At 37.2% G+C, this 20,265-nt stretch overlaps 1 protein-coding gene and 1 long non-coding RNA gene across 3 annotated transcripts in view; both read left to right on the top strand.

The window, feature by feature from the left end:
- LOC143616250 (uncharacterized) overlaps positions 1–11,883 on the top strand; it is a 46,908-nt gene extending 35,025 nt beyond the window's left edge. Inside the window, exons 4-8 of the mRNA XM_077089130.1 lie at positions 9,830–9,955; positions 10,040–10,342; positions 10,443–10,916; positions 11,141–11,428; positions 11,803–11,883. Coding sequence (XP_076945245.1) covers positions 9,830–9,955; positions 10,040–10,342; positions 10,443–10,916; positions 11,141–11,428; positions 11,803–11,883 — 1,272 coding nt within the window. The remainder of the gene's footprint in view (positions 1–9,829; positions 9,956–10,039; positions 10,343–10,442; positions 10,917–11,140; positions 11,429–11,802) is intronic.
- Positions 11,884–16,952: 5,069 nt separating this feature from the next.
- On the top strand, positions 16,953–19,214 carry LOC143616248 (uncharacterized). 2 transcript variants are annotated; one of them, XR_013150629.1, is made up of 3 exons: positions 16,953–17,086; positions 17,365–17,563; positions 18,680–19,214. It is a non-coding gene; the product is annotated as an uncharacterized LOC143616248 (long non-coding RNA). The 2 variants fall into 2 exon arrangements; XR_013150630.1 differs by lacking the exon at positions 18,680–19,214 and adding an exon at positions 17,720–18,385 and having other exon boundaries at positions 17,365–17,568.
- The last annotated feature ends 1,051 nt before the right edge of the window (positions 19,215–20,265 follow it).

Here is a 20,265-nt window from a genome sequence, read left to right as displayed (position 1 = left end):
TGTGGATAACAATACCAATGACCGACTTATCGCCAGTCATAATATCGCTGAAATTTAAAAACTGTGATGGAAGGGCAATTTGGTCAATATGATTCTCTGCTCAAACTCAACAAAAATACAAAAATATGTACTGTTTTTGATAAAATCATTGAAAAACACAAAAAGATTGTCTATTTATTTTTTTTTTGGCAATACATTCTTTAAATTTTTGCAAAATACCAAAAATATTTTCGTCTTCTTTGTACAAAATACTTAAATAATTTTAAGTTACGTTTCGGAAATCTGAAACATTCTTAACTTATTTGGTTGTCGGGACAAAAGGGTTTCTCGATAACCTAATTTATTTATTTATTTAATTCTTTAATTATTTCATTTAATTAATTCATTTAATTATTTAATTTAAAATTAAATAAAAGAGTTTATTTCGTTAAAATCCAATTCGTTATTTATGGATAACGAACTAGATGATTCTTTAGCGAACTAGCTTCTGGTTCGCTAACCTAATTCGCTTCCGCACTCTGTAACGAATCATCCCTTCATTATGTATATTTAACGAATCGCGTCACGAATCAAGACTTGATTCGCTAGTTTAATTTAACGAATCACGTAGCGATTCGCCAACATAAGGTAACGAATTGAGTTAGCGAATGGGCCAATTCGTTAACTTTAATTTAAACGAATCATCTGATTCGTCCAAGCAGTACCTTGGGTTGCGTGCTATGTTATATAAGACAAGGAAATGAACAGGCGTTCACTGTTCGCCTTCTTCCTTCATCTTTAAGAAACCCTGTTCAAATTTTCTCTAAAATCTCGACTTTCTTGTTTGGATATTTCAAATATATATTTGGGTATCTAAGGTATAGCCGATCCTGGCGACATAATTTTCGTCAAAAATGGCTAAGAGTTGATAGTTAAATTATAAACTTTTAAGAGTTTAAGGGTTTCCGAAGTTTTGAAACCTATTTGTGTCAAGTCTTCATAAACCGTTTCCGCGAGCCCCACAGCAGAATCAAAAGTACCTGGTCTACCAGCCTTGACCAAGACGCGAACATTCTGTGGCAGCCCCCTAAGGTAACATTTGATCCGCTTGGCCTCGGTGTCCACCATATTTGGCACCAACCTTGACAGACGGTTGAATTCATTGAGATATTCGCGGTGTGTCATCTTACCCGCCTTCAGACTCAAGAACTTCATCTCAACCTTCTCTACCTCTGCATCAGCACAGAATCGTCTCATCACTAATTCCTTCAGATCGTCCCACCTCAAGGCCTTGATCTCTTCTCGACTCTTCATCTGCTCAACTGACTCCCACAGTACATTTCCTTCTCACCGAATGATTGGGTAGCATACCCCACAGCTTGATCGGGACGGCATTCGCTAATTCGGATAATTTTATCCATGGCGGTTATCCATTGAAGAGTAACGATTGCGTCTCCCAAGCCAGTTAGCTTTGGTGGATCACAACCTTTGAAAGACTTATAGTTGCATCCACCTCAGCCCCTTTTTCTATCATCCACCTTTACCGATTTAACCACACTCGATTCTTTCCCCTCCCCTTCACCATCCTTCTTACCATCACCTTCCGCACTCTTAGCGGTTCCTTCACGGCCTCCAGCAGACTTATCGGGATTCATGTTTTTCACAGCAGCTGCTACCGCTTGAGCATTGGCAGTTTGAATTGCGGGATCCAGTTGAACTCCCTCGTTGTTACTCTGATTTCGACCAGCTGCACTTCATTTGCCTTCATTGTTAGTGGCTGCCTCTACTGACAGTTCTCGGACAACACCTGGCCTACCATGACGTCCTGTACGTCCTCCTTTCCAGCAACTTTCTTAGCTCCAGCCATTCGTATTCTATAAGGAAACACAAACGTCATCACTTAAGGAACCATTTAGTACAAGGATAGTAAGGCTAACAGGTAATAACAGTGACCAGCTATGATTAGATGCTCACGTTACCTTCTATGTCCTATACACTTCCTCTTATGAGTCTATTTGTGCTAGTTCTACTTCTAACAGTTAAACACTCAAACAGTTCATATCATCACATACTCTTATCCCTAGCCATTAAGCTAGCATTCATACATTCTTTATTTAGCAATTACGCAAACATCCAGTCATCATTCTACTTTACACATGAATTTAATCACATACTTTACCTTTACTTAGCTTGCTTGAGTGACACATGGCATTCTCGTACTGGCATCTTCTTTCTTTTCTTACTTTTATCCCATTCTCTGTTCGAGTCTAAGTATGTAGGATGCTTAAATCTCTCGAACTTTGCTCTGATACCAACTTGTAAGGCCCCGTTACCGGTGCCTCACTTTAACGTTGGATTTACTCATTAAAATAGTTCTAAATATCAGAGTTAATAAAAACATTTGTGGAATATTAAAAACATTCAAACCATTACATTACATGACCATTAGTCCTTGTCTTAACGAACATTCAAATTATTTAAACATAAAATATTGTCTTTTAAATATCATAACATAACACTTCATTGAGGTGCCAGTGTCTTCAAATCCATGCCATGTGCTTCCCCTCAAGCAAGTTGCCTCATTCTACTCACCTGCGTGCATACTAAAAGTCAGCTACGCTGAGTGAGTTCTAGTTAATCAGACGATATACAATACATTAACATACTGACATATTCACCCGAAGGTACACACCTTCATATTTACTTACATGCGTACATACATTCGTGCTTTCGTCCTTTCTTTCATACTTACATAATACTTCCATTCGTACATATATGTTTTAAGAGCATTTCACTCCATTAACTCCGCCGATATTACTAGGGTCGGTTCTCTACATTTGCCGATACTATTAGGGTCGGTTCCCTTCATTCGCCGATACTATTAGGGTCGGTTCCCTACGTTCGATGATACCATTAGGGCCGGTTCCCTACATTCGTACTACTATAACATACTTGTCCTTTACATACTTTCCTTCACAATGCGTGCAATCTCCGAAGAGCGTTCACGTACCATCAACATATCATACATACATCATATATATTCATACATACATCATATATATTCATACATACATCATTCATACATCATACATATCCTTAACTTCCACCTGACGGTACATGCAATATCCGAAGATCGTTCACACATTATCAAGCAATCATCATACATAAATCATACAAGGCATACACTTACCATTTAAGGTAAGTGTATTAAATATCACATCGAGTATGCACACATCCCCGAAAACATAATAAGGAAGTGGTGCTAGAAACTCACCTCAATGCGGTTGCGTTCAACATTTACGGTTATTCCCCTATTTAGCTGTGCACGACTAGCTGTATAACAATTACGCATATTAATGACTATCACTATCCATATCGTATTTCTAGTCCAATTATAACCCTCAACGAATGGGGGTCCGGGGGTAGCGCCCCTGGCAGCGGGGTCTAGGGGCGCCAGCACCTAGCAAGGTTCAAGGGGCAGAGCCCCTGTTTGGGGTCAAGTTGCCAGGTTAGCTTGGAAAAATTTTATTTCTATTAACTATTTTATCACATTTTCCATTAGCATTTTGAATTATTAACTAATTTGCTACTTAAAAGTTCAAGGGCTTCTTTGTAATTAAATCATTCTTTTTCTAAGTTGAGGGACCATTATGTCCTTTTGTTAAACTTCTAGTTCGTTACATTGCTCTTAACGAATTGGCTTATCTTAGCGAACTGGTTCGTGTAGTGAATTGAACCCTTTAATGAACTAGTTATTAAACGAACTAGACCTTATAACGAACTGGTCCCTTGACGAATCAGTTCATGTAGCGAATCAGTCCCTGTAACGAATTGGACCTTCCAGTTCGTTATCTCCTTTAACGAATGACTATAACAAATCAAGGGTGATTCGTTATCTTTTCCCTTAACGAATTGAACACGAATTGAAGCTAGTTTGCTATGCTTTCTTTAACGAATTACTTGGCGAATCACCCCTAGTTCGTTAACTCCCCGTTAACGAATTAGGGTTAGGTCAGAGAATGTCAGGAACATTCTCTGATATTCTTACCTCGTATTACCTTTTTCCGGCGCTGCTTTTCCGGCGCCTCCGCCGGAAAACCGCGGATACGCCGGAAAAACTAGTTTTAACTCGTTTGTCACCGTTTTTCGCCCCGTTCGATCCAGATCTGAGCTAGGGTGATCCCTAAGCTCATCTTAGGTTCGGTTTATACCCGATTCCATCCAGATCTCGTGACTTAAACGGTTTAACGGTGTCGGCTCGTCGTTTCGCGATTATATCTAACGGGTTTAAGCTCATACAACATCATACTATCATTACCTTAGGTCGGGATTGGTTCTTCTTCTATGTTTCGGCTTGAGAGAGAGAGAGAGACTAGAGAGAGAGCTTAAGTGTATGTTTTGATGGTGTATGAAATATGTGTGAAATGAAATTAAATGGGTGATTAAAGGTATATATATTTATTGATCATGGGCTTAAGCCCATGGTCTTTCCTCCTTTCCTTCATAACCCAAGTCCATAACCCATATCCATTTACCCAACACTAGCCTGACTCGTAATAACTCATTTTTCATATATTAACCGAAACTCGAGAAACGGGATGTTACACGTCTCGAATAATATATAACAACTTATGTTGTCCTTTCAAAAGACATGTGTTGGTTCAACAGTTTAAATATTACCACCCGTGTCATACACGGGTTAATAACCAGTGTGTATAAATAATTAAATTGCTATTGAATATATTTAATCATTTGTTCCACCATTGTTTTAGAGCTCGAAGAGTCAAATTAAAAGTTTATTATAAACTAGTATTTTTTCTGGCACACTGCGTCAGACAAATCATATTTGTTTATGTATCTATCACATTGTCACGATACACTAATGTAGGTTCCGTTGGTGCCATGATTAAACCTAAAATATATATTCGTTAAAATAAAAAGATTATGATATAAGAAAATTAAGATATTAAAAACAACATTTATTCACTTGGTAAAAACTGAGTGTTTCGACAGTGAGTCGACGCAAATAGTCAGTATCAATTTCGTTCGTTACGGTATAAACAACATTGGTAAAACCCAAGCGCTAAAACCGAAAAAAATAAATCATTCAAATTCACATATAAAAACACTAACATATAAACAATATAAAATATTTAAAACGACATTTATTCGGTTGATGAAAAATGGAAGTTGGTAAAAACTGAGCCTTGTAGGTCCCAAGCATTGCGACGGTGAGTTGACGCAAATTCGGACAATTTCGTTTATGTTCGTTACGGTAAGGTATAAACGGCATTGGTAAAATCAAAGCGTTAAAACTTAACAAACTCAATTCTTTAAATTAACACATAAAAAGACTAACATATAAAAAAACAAAAATTTAAAACGATGTTTATTTGAACGACGTTTTTTTGGTCAGTAAAAACCCGAGTGTCGTCGATGATAACAATATCTTACCGTTCATGCAAAAACCTAATTAACCTATAATCAAAATAAGTGGGGCATCAAATCCAGAGGAGCATATGGTAAACATTATATAATCGGCTTCATTATTTAATTGATTATTAAAATTACAAAAAGAACAATTATGAAGTTTGTCAAGAGAGTGCACACTAGCATGTAATGATTGGAAATTAACAAATTAATTAAGAGTCACACCCAAAGTTCAGATACATAAGATCATAGACACTACTTTATATGACTGATTTGATTAATCATAATTGACATTCTGGATTAGCTAATGTGAAATCCAAATAGTAGCCATCAACAATGGTAGCATATGGCTCAGTTAAGGACAATTGTATGTTTCATAAACTTAAGAATAATTAACAAACCCTATCTTGCATTACTCCTACTAGTAGTAATCATCTCATAATGTCAATGATGCAAGAAAATCTTGATTGTTATAAGTTCATAACAATACAAACAATAAATGTATACATCAATCAAATATAATTAAATAGTAACATACAATTTTTAATTTAGATCTTGGGGGGGGGGGGGGGGGACAGGGTGGTCCGTGATGGCTACCCCATCACGCGTTATGCAGCCTCAAACACCGCCGCCGGTCCCCCCATCACGCGTGATGGGGGTCCGGCCGTGATGACCATCACGTGTAGAAATCCAAGAAATTTGAACGTTGGGGAAGGGGGGTGACCGTTGGGTTTGGGGGATTAAAATAACTAAACAATATAAATAACAACCATTTCAATCCAACTCAAAATCAAATCCAACTCAAAATATTCTCAATCTTCTACTACAAAAACCAATTTCTTCACCACTTCAATTCAAAACAAAAAAATATGGAATTTCAAGCAACTCGTTTCTGCTAGACACCGATAGCTCTTCGTCTTCGAACGATGTCATTGTTGAATGGTTCCCGTTGTTATATAACGAACTTGAAGGCCCGAGTCGTCCAAAGAAAAAAATTGTAGATCGTGATCGTATACATGCCCACGAAGTGCTAATGAACGATTATTTTGTGGAGGAGCCGAAATACAATGACGAGACGTTTAGGGAATGGTTTTGTTTGCCCAAATCATTATTTTTAAAGATTGTAACCGACGTCGAAGCAAGCGAAGAATGGTTTCAAGAATCTTACGACGCGAGAGGCAAACGAAGTTTTACGCCGCTTCAAAAATGCACATCCGTTATTCGTCAATTAGCGACAGGTAACCCACCCGACCAATTCGATGAATACATACAAATGTCTCAGATAAATTCACGCGAATGTCTCCAATTCTTTTGTAACGTGATTATTAAATTGTATGACAAAGAGTTTTTACGAAAACCAACAAGACACGACATTACACGTCTTTACGCCGCGCATGAGGCTAAATGGCATTTTCCAGGGATGCTCGGCACCATTGACTGCACACATATCGAATGGAGAAATTTTCCACGTGAGTTTCGAGGGGCGTATGTTAGGGGTGATATCAAATGACCGACCATCTCACTTGAAGCGATTGCGTCAAATGATTTATGGATTTGGCATTCTAATTTTGGTTTTCTTGGCTCAAACAACGACATCACTGTTCTATACACATCACCGTTATTTCAAAGAGTAACAGATGGTACAACACCTTTCTGTCCGTATTTTGTCAACGGGAGATATTACAGACGTGGCTACTATCTTGTCGATGGTATCTACCCGCAATGGTCTGTTTTTGTGAAAGCCTTTTCGTTTCCTGTCGAGACAAATTAAAAGGCATTCAAGAAGTTGCAAGAATCAACAACAACAAATGTTGAGAGAGCTTTTGATGTCTTAAAGGGTAGATGGTGCATACTTAGTCGACCGGTTCGTGCAATGAAAAAACCCACGATCTCTAGCTTAGTATATGCATGCATCATATTACACAATATGTTAATAAAAGAATATGGACGTGCAATTTCTCTAGATTGGGCGTCGGATCCTCCTACTCAAGTTCTCGTTCCTAAGAATGTGTAATTAGACTTGCGGGATGAAGATATTCACCATCGGTTGAGATATGATCTAGTTTAAGTTGTAGGTTCTTTAGGTTTGGAATTTTTGGATTTAGACGAGTAGTTGATTGTTTATTGTAACTTTTATTTTTTAGTTATAATTTTTAAGTTGTAATCTGTTCTAGTAAAATATTGTTTTAAATTTTTAAGTTGTAAAAAAAAAACCCTCATCATAGCACACCACCACCCCCACTAAATTCCATCACTAGTGATGGAATGTGGTGGGGTGAGGTGGCACACCAGCATTGGGTGTGGTGAGTGGTGGATTTTGTAACATCCGGCCCCTCGCACCACCAATATTGTCCGCTCTGCCCATGAAGAACTCACGGATTTGTTTTTGGTTTCCCAAAACACGTTGGTGATGTTAAGAGGCAGGACATTACTTATGAACCAGTGATCTCTCTTGTCCACGGCCGATGTGGGATAGCCTAAGAGTGGGACGATGTTGTGTTTGCCAAGGGTGTTACAGACAACCCCCCTTTGGACTCATCGTCCTCGATGAGGTGTGTCCCAACATCCCGAACGGCACAAGAGTGGCTCTGATACCAACTGTAACATCCGGCCCCTCGCACCACCAATATTGTCCGCTTTGCCCACGAAGAACTCACGGATTTGTTTTTTACCACCTGTAACACCCCGGCCTCTCGTACCACCAATATTGTCCGCTCTGCCCACGAAGAGCTCACGGATTTGTTTTTGGTTGCCCAAAACGCGTTGGTGATGTTAAGAGGCAGGACATTACTTATGAACCAGTGATCTCTCTTGTCCACGGCCGATGTGGGATAGCCTAAGAGTGGGACGATGTTGTGTTTGCCAAGGGTGTTACAGATTTGGAATCACCCCACCCCCTTACAATCCAACACCCGAGAATGATTCGAGGTGAACTAGCCTCGTATAGCCATAGATTGATTTCAATCTTCAATTCAATAGTCGTTTCAATTCGCGTGCCATAAGTCAAAGGCGGCTGCTTTGTGCCTCCTGCCAGAACCTCTTGATCAACTAGAGCAAGACCCTCTTCCATCCCTATTCATTTAATTTTCTCCAAATATTTACGTGAGTCCACATCCACTAGTTTCGTTCACCCTATCATAGGTGAGGGTTGAGTTATTCTACAAAGTGTAACAAAAATTAGAAGGATGAGAAGCCATAATTAAATGTCATGTGTCAAGTGGTGGAGCAAAGGTTGAAGGACATAAAGGGAAAATCACATATTTACTCTAGTCACATGCAAGACACATGTCAATTCTTCCGTCATATTAAAACATTTATAACTTTTTTGTACGACATTTTTTTTTTCAAAAAAATGCATTATTATAACAAGCGTTTTCTTATCTTTAATATGAGTATGACTTTTTTATAAAAAAATTACGTCATTCTGTCTTTTTTTTTTGTCATTGTGTCTCTCCATTTATCATTGTGTCTTTATGCTCATCAATGTGTTTTTTTTTAAGTGATGAAATCTAAAAATTGTAATAGTGAAATAACAACGTTGTATAATTCTTGTATGTAAATATAATGATAAAATAACAACGTTATCTAATACATAAAACAAAATGATGTGCACATTACACAATAACATAAAATGTAAAACACAATGGTGAATACATATTACATAATGATCTGAAACATAAACGCAATGGTAAATATGTAATACACAATAACCTAAATATAATACACAATGAACGTAAAACACAGTGACTAAAAAACAATAATGAGTAGAAAGACATAATAACGAGCAAGAGACAAGATGATAGCATAAAGACAAAATGATAACTTTTGTTATAAAATTGATCTTTAATATGTGTAACAATTTAAAAATACAATGGACATAACCTATAACACAATGTAGAAAACTCAATTAAAAAAACACAATGACCAACTAATAGCACAATGTATAAAACTTTTTTTTTTTAATTTTTTTATATTAATATGGTACTCATATTAAAAAAAAAAAAACATTTTTTTATTATGGTAAAAAAATTTTTGGGTCCTACTAGAGACACCACCCAAAAATTAAAACACCCAACCACTACGCGGCGTATCGACTGATATACGGCGTATCGGAGGTTTTTATCCTATTATGTCCAAAGGTTTTGTCTTATTATTTTTGTACCCTATACGCGGAGTATTGATCAATCCGCGGCATATTGAGTATAGTAAACCTGAAACTATCAAATCAAGTCATACATCGTACATGATACGCCGCATATCGGCCGATACGCGGCAGATCAAGTCAATAATTTGATTTTGGTCACATCCGTCTCCCATTCTCTACATATATCGCAGACTAATGTGCAGATTTGTGTTTTGTGTTTGTTAAAATATAATGGATTTATATGATATTTTGTTTGGTGATGGGAACGACGAGCAGTCGGGCTACGCACACAACTACCAGCCGGAGCAGTCAGGCTTGCCAGATTTGAATGAACTTCCCGACTCGAACCATGAGCCTGGGTATGGAAATATCGAGCATTACGACTTACCAAATCCTGACCAGGTTATTTAGTGTGTTTATATAGTACAATAGCGCGTTAGTTATTTTTTAAATATTATACGTTGCCTTGCCAATATTTTTTATCAGGGGTATATCATATACGGCGGTAGTCACCCTTCTTGGCCGGAGGATAATAGGACATCGTCGAATACATATGAGGCCAGAGTCGATGAATCTTATGGTCAGTCTTCCCAGCAGTTACATGTAGACGGTCCGTATTACGGAATCCATAATTCGTACCAGTTACCTTTAGGAGAGCAACCATACATGTCAAGACCAGGCACAAGCAATGTCGTTGATGGCATTCAAGAGGCTCACGACGAAGGAGGAGATGAGGATGTTGATGATGATGATGGTGATCGTTACATACGGGAGACGACATCTTCTTATGTAACTAATAATGTATGACCTATTTTTTTAAAAAAAAGTTATTATTATTCTTTTTCAACACGTTACTAAATATTACCTTATTTACATTGCTTGATATCAGTATTTTGATTCTGTTGCTGAGTTGGTGGATTGGGTTAAGAAGACAGGACGTGAGCATGGTTGTGTTATCTCAGTCCAACGTTCAAGGAACAAAAGTGTTGAAATTGTATTCAATCTAGGTGGGGAACCAAAACTCAAAGCAACGATGAGGCATACCGGGAGTATTAAAAGGGGTTGTCCATTTAAACTTGTCGGGAGATACAACACGCCAGGTCGTTGTTGGAAGCTAGAGGTTGTCAACGAGACACACAACCACGATCCTGTTATGTTTGAGGAGGGGCACCCGGCACTAAGGAAACTGACCGACGAGGAAATTGATATGGTTGCGACTTTGCATAGGCAGGGTCTGAGGCCTGCTAAAATTATGTCAGCCATAAAGAAACGCTTTCCCGGTAACAAATGTATTACTAGGGATATATACAACGTCGTGAAGCTTGTTGATGACCAAGATAAAATTGGTGACACCCCCATGCAGGTACTTGTTATTAGAATATTATTATTTTGTAAAACTCTTTTTAATATATATTATTTTGAATATATATTATTCTGTTTTATCATATATATAAAATATATATATTCTGTAAGATTTAATAAGAATATTATTTATAATATCATTTTATTATATTAATTTTATTATAATTCTGATGTTTAATTAGAGTATTTGTAATATTTATTAATTTTTTGTTAAACCCAACGTAGGTACTTGAAAACTTTCTTCAAACCCATGAGTTTACCTTTTACACATGGGAGAATCCTTCCACCAATAGGACGGAGAATGTTTTCTTTTGTCACGAGAAGTCGCATACCATGTGGCGTGCGTTCCCAGATTTGTTGCTGATTGACACGACGTACAACACCAACATGTACAAGTGGCCGTTTGTTCAGTTTGTTGGTGTGACGTCGACATCAAAGTCTTTCTATATTGCGCACGCTGTTATCTTTAGGGAGCAAGAGTGTAACTTCACATGGGCCTGCAACGACTTAAAGGCATGCTCGTCGATTGTAGGGAGCCGCGTGTCATCCTGACTGACAAGGACCAAGCCTTGATGAAATCCTGTGAAAAAGTCTTTCCCAATGCTACCAAAAACCTTTGTAGGTTGCACATCTTCCAGAACATAAAGAAAAAACATAAGAGTGTTATTCAGACAGATATCTTTGAGTCCTTTTCTTACTGGTGGAAAGTACTGTACTCGTCGCCAACAAAATCTATGTTCAACTACAACTGCGGTCAAATGGAAGCAATGTTAGCTGGACACGGCAGACGTGGTAAAATGTTTTTTTATTTTGTCCGGTATGTACATATGATTTTAGATTCTAGTTGTACATTGCCTAAAATGTTTTTTTTTATTATTTGTTTGTAGAGGCTTGGTATTATATCCGCGAAAACTGGTTGGTACCCTACAAAGAGAAGTTCGTGTCTTGCTGGATTGACGACCGACTAAACTTCGGTGAGCATACAACAAACAGAGTAGAGGGCCAGCACGTGAACTTGAAGAGATACCCTGCGGGGGCCGAACGATTCGCTAGACTCTATTGCGGCGTTTGCCCTTTAAGTGGTGAATTCCCAAATGGAAGAAATCAGTGCGACCCTTGAAGACTCCCGTGTTAGGGTCAAGAAGTACCATAAGTTGACTTTGTTTAAAAAGATACGTAATAGGGTGTCACTTTTTGCTATCGCTAAACTTGACAAAGAGCTGACTTTGCTTGACACATTGCAAGATACGGGGGCAGAGTGCGACCACCGGTTACAAACATCATGGGGCTTGCCGTGTGCTTGTAAGCTTAACTGGTACACTATTAACAATATACGTATTCCATTAAAAGATATAGATCCCTTTTGGAGGAAGCTCGATTTCAGTTCGGCGTTTTTTGGATACGAAAAACCAGACTATGAAGCGGAACTGGAAGATGTGAAAAATCAAGTTCTAGGACTAAACAACCGAATGCAAAAAAAGTCTATTCTCAAAGATAATGTCTGTTCTTCCTGGGAAATCAAACAAGGAGGAGCCTGAGAAACGAGAGGACCCTAGGGTGCGTCCAAATCTAAACCAACAAGCCAAGAAAAGAGAAACCACTAGACAGAGCTCGTACTCCCCGTCCCCGTCAACTGATCCCCACAGACACAGGTCGTACTCCCCGTCCCCGTCAACTGATCCCCACAGACACAGGTCGTACGCCCCGTCCCCGTCAACTGATCCCCACAGACACAGCTCATACGCCCCCTCCCCGTCTTTTGATCCCCACAGACACAGCTCCTACGCCCCCTCCTTGTCACGGGAACCAACACCCGAAACCCCCACCCATTCGTTGTCGCGTTCCCAGTCTCAGTCTCAGGCCAGGTTTAAGATACCTAAACCACCGAAACACTCATCTAAAAATAAAGAGACTCCAACCGACCTTGGTTTTCCATTACTGCGTGACCCAAAGGACGTCCCAATCATAGAAAGTTATAGGCACGTCATTCCCACCTGGGCATACCCGTTCATTTCAAGAATAACAAATGTAAAGCCAGAAGGTAATTGCGGTTTCAGAGTAATCGCTGTCGGCTTAGGCATGCGTCAAATGAACTGGAAGGAGGTCAGAGCAAGCATGAGGAATGAGATGGACACTAATAAATCGTGGTGGAGGCACAGGTTGAACTATGAGATAACCGGTAATTATGACACGGTTCGTGATTCGCTGGACTACTCAACGTCTGCTTTATTCCAACAAAAGATTAGGTGGTTTACGTTACATGCGCATGGACACGTAGTGGCTCATACGTATGACTGTGTTTTAATCAATCTCCATCTGACTTCCAGTGAGAGTTACTTCCCAATGAGAATGAGTCCGGAACCACTATCTCATATTCCGGCAATAGTAGTCTTAAATGTTAAGGATAATCATTGGCTCAACATACAATTAGAAGGGAATTTCCCCGTGCCGCTACCAGCACGTCAATGGGAAGGATACCCCAATGCAGCGGCACACGAATGGAGGTCTTTGTACGAAGATCTTAAAAAAGAGTATATGCGAATATGGGAAACTTGGCGAGTGCAAACTGAAGAGCCAACTTATTTAGGATGATTTGTAAAATGTTTGAGATACTATCAATAAAATGTTTTGTATTATTATGAATAATTAGGAATAAAATGTTTGTGTTATCAACAATTTTAAAATAAAAATAACTTGATAAAATGTATAACTTAAAAATATATTTTTTAAAATAATATTTTCGATAGTAAATTTAAAAAAATATATTTAAAAATATAAAACATGATATTTAAAAATATAAAACATGATAAAATATCTAACTTAAAAATAATTTATTTTTTTTAAAATAATACTTTCAATAATATACTTTTTTGAAAAAATTAAAATTATCATGACAAATTATATAGTCAAACTTTGGTCAAAGTCAACAAAAGTCAAACTTTGGTCAAAGTTTAGAAAAGGTCAAACTTTGGTCAAACTTCAAATAAACTAGGGAATTGTTTGGATACTAAGAGTTCTAGGAATCGCTTAGCAAATACTTATAGTGCTTGTATGATTTAGGCACTAGAACAACATTGACTTAAGCAGTTGTCTTTCAATTTGAACCGCATTCGAGATGAGTTTCACTACCCCAGTTTTTACTTACTCCTTTTTTTTTGGGGGGGGGGGGGGAAGCATGCAACATACAAACTTTTTGGATAATTGTAGACTTTTTAATACCTCATGGGTACATAGTGCACTTAGGCTGAAGTCCCCCATGCACATTAAACCGTTGACAATTGTACATTGGCTCGGTAATAAAAGGTAGTACTACTAGGTTTGATGAACCCCCTCGGGGCTCTCGGTTGAGGGAGTTGCCGGGCGTTTCATTTACTAGGAACGCAATATGCACTAGTCTTATTTTAGACTTCGTGGGTGGCAAACAAACTAACAAGTCAGCCTCGGTCATAATGGAACTCACACTAATGTAACCTGATTGCTAGCGTAATTAACTAGCGGTATTACTAATGCATACATTATCCATGCTTTATTGCTTACAACGTTTACTTACTAAATGGTTTGTTTAACAAACTTGTTTTTAAACTCAAACATGTGAACTCACCAACCGTTGTGTTGACCCATTTTAGCATGTCTTTCTCAGATGTTTAAGGTGCACGTGCGAAGTTGAAATGAGTCTAGGATGCTTGGATCCCACTAAGCATCGAATTATGCTGGGAGTCTTCAATGAAATGTTATGTCTGGGCGTCTTGAGACGCACTCTGGGTTTTTAAGTGTTTTCCTAAATTATACGCTTCCACAAATGTAAAAAACTTTATTGTAAATGTACTTACCTCATTTATGATGAGCAATAATATTTAAATATTTTCCATTATAAATTGGTTATTCCTTATTATACATGGCTAGATCATGGTATGTCACGCGCCTCACGGTAAAACACTACAAGAAAACTGTTCTGACAGGACCGCTCCTATACTGACCACAATTGTGGTCACTATTGAACACTTGTACCGACCACATGCGGTCACTATAGGGTTTGGACAGATTTCGCTTATGACAACACTTTACCGACCACATGTGGCCGGGATAGATTTAGCGGGATGTTTGGTTCTTCCAGAAATTTTATTCCGACCACATGTGGTCGGGAAAAAGTAAATATATTTTATTTTTGATTTTTTTAGTCTTTAGTTGTGTATATGCTTTTACAACACCTATACCGACCACATGTGGTCGGGATAGGTTGATATAATTTTAATTATAACTTTTTTTTAAGTTAGCGGGAGCGATGAATATTTTGAGCGCCATCTTAAAACCTTTTCCTGACCACATGTTGTCGGGATAGGTTGGTTTTTATTCTAATCATTATTATTTTTAGTTTAGCGGGAATATCATGTTGTGGAGGAATATAGTTTGACAGGCTTTTCCTGACCACTCGTGGTCGGATAGATTTCCTTTTATTTTGAATTTTGTTTTAAATTTTTGAATGTCATCTAAAAACTTTATCTTGTCGCATGTGGCCAGGATAGGCTTTGTCTTATTTCAATTTTATTTAATTATTTTAGATTCAATATCGTTTCGATAACTTCTATCTCGACGACATGTTATCTAGTAAATGTTTTTTTATATAAACTAAATAAAACGACAACGTATTGGCTGCTTATTTCTCTGATAACATGTGTGTGTGTATGTCTATGTATGTGTATAGAACTACATAATTATATGAATGTATATGTTTGTGTACAATGTATAACTGTGTCATGTGTATGAATGCATATACTTTGTATGTGTGTATGTCTATGTGTATGTCTATGTATGTATCCATATGAGTATATGCATATGTGTGTAGATGCATATGCTTATGCATTGATATGTTATGTGTGTGTGTGTGTGTCGATGTATGTGTGTGTATGCATATAAATGTATTGGTAGGTGCATGTGTGTGTGTCGATGTATGCATGTATCCATATCAATGTATATGTATGTCTATTGTGTATAGATATGAATTTGTACGTGGAAACGTGTATTGATATATGTATGTGCAATTAGTCCTCTAGTTCAATGGCATTCGATGATGGTTAATACTTGGGATTCTCAAGGTGTTCGGCTCGAAATCTAACTCGCGCGCCAACGGGGGGGGGGGGGGGGTGGCGGTCAGGTCTGAAGCATCGAAACCCACTTGATGGTATTCTTAGTCAAAACCCAAAATAGGCTAATTAGGGCTGGGTAAAATAGAGTCAAAAAATATTAATCGGTTTGTTCGGGCTGACCTGAATAAAACAAATTGTTAATTAACAAGATCGAGCTTTGGGTTCGTTTTTAGGGAAAATGGGTTTCGGGTTAAACCGGATAATCCGATTAGTGATGATAGTTAATAGGGTCGAGATAGTTTTAGCAAAAAAATAAAACTAGGTTTCGAGCTAACCCACTTGATGGTGTTCTTAAGTGAGTCAGGCCTAAAACATCGAAATCAGTACGGACGGTTGCCATACCATTTCAGGAAGACTCATTTAGGTATTGGTAGTTTCAAACGCTCCTAAAAATATGCATATTTGTGTGTAGGGGTGTCAAAAATGTTCGAACCCGATTCAAACGGAACCCAAACACAAATAAGTTAATTAGGGTCGGGTAAAATAGAATCAAAAAATATTAATCAGTATGTCTGGCCTAACCAGAATAAAAAAAATTGTTAATTAATAAGATCGAGCTTCGGGTTCGTTTTTAGGAAAAAATGGGTTTCGGGTTAACCCGAAAAATCCGATTAGTGATGGTAGTTAATAAAGTCGGAAAAGTTTTAGGCAAAAAAAAAAAAAAAAAACTAGGTTTCGGGCTAACCCGAATACTCCTATGTGTATATATGTTATAGAACATCAATACTGGCCACATGTGGTCGGGATAGTTTTAGCGGGAAATTTTCCGCTATGTGAAAATTTTCCCCGTCCACTTGTAGTCTGGATATGGTTAAAATTTTAAAAAAGATAATTTATTGCCAATTTGCTAGAACACTTAAGTTTTTTTTGCCCAGCCCTAATAAGTAGAACAGGGTTTCATTCACACATCCAACACCTCTCTCACATTGTTGCAGCCATCCTCCTCCCATCCACCATCGTGAGCCCCTCCAACACCATGACCAAGTCTCCGCCTCCACCACCGTGAGCAGCCTCTGCATCCACCACAGTGAGCCAATTTCTACACCTAATTTGTGATTTATTCTAATAGTGTTACTCCCAACTTGTTGTATCTGGGTTAACTCATAATAATTGTAGGTATAATTAAGTTAATTTTGAACAATGGGTGTTAAAAGTATTTATCCCAATGACACCATAGCCGATCTAAAGTAATTTTCTGTTTAGGGAATTTGAAGTTATTTTATATTTATGTTTATTACTAATATAATTTAGTTATTTTATGGGGTTTTTCTTATAGTTAACTTATAAATCATTCCCATTGTGCAGGTTCACTATATCACATTAGTTTTTGTGGAGCTAACATCTATACTGTAAGTTCTCCTAATTCAAGTATAAGTCTTAGACTATTAATTAATTTAATTTCTTTTTACTACTAATTTTGTAACGAATTTGTTGGTGTGTTTGATTATTTTGGAAGGATTTAGGCTTGTATCTTCTTGTCTTTCGGCTCGTTTTTCTTTGAAAGGTACCGTCTATGAACTACATAAAAATTTGCTTGTAATTTTGCATGTAACTTTACATTCATATATATTTGTCTGTTTATTCCTTTAAGTTAACCCTTTAAAAAGCTAATTAGGCTCCATCTTTGAATATCCTATCTGATACGCTACTAACTGATAAGGAACAGTTACGATAATTGATAAGAGTTGGACCAGATTGCGAAATCGAAATGATCCGGTTTTCAAAGAAGGACTTGAAAACTTTATAAAGACTGCCAAGAACCATCTTGACAGTGAAGGAAAAACTTATTTCCCGTGTAAACTATGTATCAATTTGAATCGGAACTATCCAGATGTGGTTAAAGCCCACATACGTGACAATGGATTTCTACCATCATATCAGACATGGTTTTATCACAGAGAGGATTTTCCTGATGCTGCGGCTGTAAACGAAATGTTCTTTTCAAATACTCATACTCCAGCGCCAACTCAAGAGATGTTTGATGCAATTGATGATATTATGGTGGAGAAGAATACAAGAGAAGAAAATATAAATGAAGATGAAACTTATGTAGACCCGGAATTTGATGAATTGTTTGCTGAGGTCACTACCGAGTTATACCCAGGTTGCAGTTGGATGTCTTCCTTAAACTTCCTAGCCAAATTGATGCATATTAAAGTCAACAACAAATGGACGGATACTTCGTTTAACCAACTTCTAGAGTTTCTATGTGTTGCATTCCCGAAAGAGAATTACCGCATTCCAGCCTCATACTATGAAGCTAAGAAGTTGAAAAAGATTGGGTTAGGATATCATTCTATACATGCTTGTGTTAATGATTGTGTTCTGTTTTAACCAGGACGTGTATGTTTGTATGTATACGTGTATATGTGTATTGGCTTGTTTAAATATATATAAGTTTGTGTTTTTTTAACCTTGTTATTTTATGTATTTGTATACGTGTATATATGTACATTGTGTAACTTTTAGTATTACGAACACGAGTAGTTTGGCCCGTTTGACCCGGAATGTGCATGTATGTATACGTTTATATAAGTATATGTGTGTATTGGTTTGTTTATATATAATTTTAAGTTTGCAATATTTTTAATACTTGTTATTCATGTATTGTTTAATATAGGAAAAAATACAAATCGAGCTAAACAAAATGCGAAACGCCCAACCGGAAGGTGAAGAAATTGACGAGGCCGAGTGCTTAAACCGTGCCCTTGGTGAACGCCATGATTGGACCAAGGGTGTGGGTAGTAAAGTGAGGTATACCCCTTATGATCCATCTCGTGGGACGTCTTTTGCTACACCGAATAATGGCAGCAAATGCAACTAACAGTGACCGGGTTGGTAGGCCAAGTACGTGAGTTAACCAAGAGGAAAAATGATAAGTCGCTTCAAATTGAGGAGGCTGAAGGTGACGAAGTTAGTGAGGATGAAGATGATGAAGGAAGCGAGGGTGGAGATTGCTAGGTATTTGACTATGACAATTTAATGGCTTGTAATACAATTAACCTAAGTAACTTAGGACGTTTAGTAATATTTTGTTTAGGTTTAAATATGCACTAAGCTACGTTTGGTAATATTCTGTTTAGGTTTAATTATGTATGAATCGATGTTTGGTAATATTGTATTAGGTTTGAATTATGTACAGGATTTTTTCATTTATTAGGCATTAAATTTATATTATTCTGAAAAATTAAAAAAATTTTAAAAAATAGTTTCTAAATAAATCCTGTACCGACCACAAATCGTCGGTAAAAGTAGATTTCTAAAAACCTATACCGACCACATGTCATCAGTAAAAGTTTTTTAATATTTTTATTTTACATTTATATTTAAATGAGAAAAAATTGTGACCACACTTTTGGTGACCATTTCTGGTCAGGAAAGGTATATGTATAACGACCACATGAAGTCGGTAAAAGTTTTTAAAATTTTATTTTACATTTATTTTTAAATGAGTAAAAATTTTGAGACCAAACTTTTTGTGACCACTTGTGGTCGGGAAAGGTTTATGTATACCGACCAATTTTATACCGACCACAATTCTGACTTGTCCGGACCATTTTCTAGTGGCCACTCTATACCGACCACATGTGGTCGGTAAAGGCGGTCTTATCAGAGCAAATTTCTAGTAGTGAAACCACGTTAGTCGAAAATTGAGGGTGTGACAATTTCAACTCAAAATTATTATTGTGACCAAAACTCCCCTTTTTGGTTTACAACTTTTTGCAATCAAATGATCAATACCTTTAACATTCACTTTGTAATTTTTAAGAGTAGTAGATCCACTTTGAACTTGCAAACCGTACTTTTGACTTCGTAATACAAATTTTGTGAAATGCCTGAACTATTAACTTTGTTTTTGCTTTAATATAGGAACTGTATGTGTTTGAGGAAGTGTTTATGGCTCTTCTTCATTAATAACTAATCCATAATTTTCGTGTATGCAAGTTTTCTATTCATTGTGGTTCTATAGCACTACTCTCCTAGGTATATACTTGCAGAGAAATAGCTTTGCTGAACTTGGTAGCAAAGTAATCCTTGCAGCAAGTGTTTATTTTTAAAATAATGTAATAGAAAACAGTTTACATTCAGCATTTGCAAAGAAACATTAATTTTGGCTGTTCTTTTGTCTTTGACATTTCAATTATTATTGGTAATAGTGTTTTTAGGAATAAAGAAATTCAAAAGAGTAGGAGCTCTAACTAGCTT

This window comes from Bidens hawaiensis, unplaced genomic scaffold, assembly GCF_021521415.1.
Source record: "Bidens hawaiensis isolate Kalapana, Puna unplaced genomic scaffold, B.hawaiensis_p1.1 tig00046365_1, whole genome shotgun sequence".
NCBI classification, from domain to species: Eukaryota; Viridiplantae; Streptophyta; class Magnoliopsida; order Asterales; family Asteraceae; genus Bidens; species Bidens hawaiensis.
The sequence above is the reverse complement of the archived record's forward strand: the minus strand, read 5'-3'. Positions and strand labels throughout refer to the sequence as shown.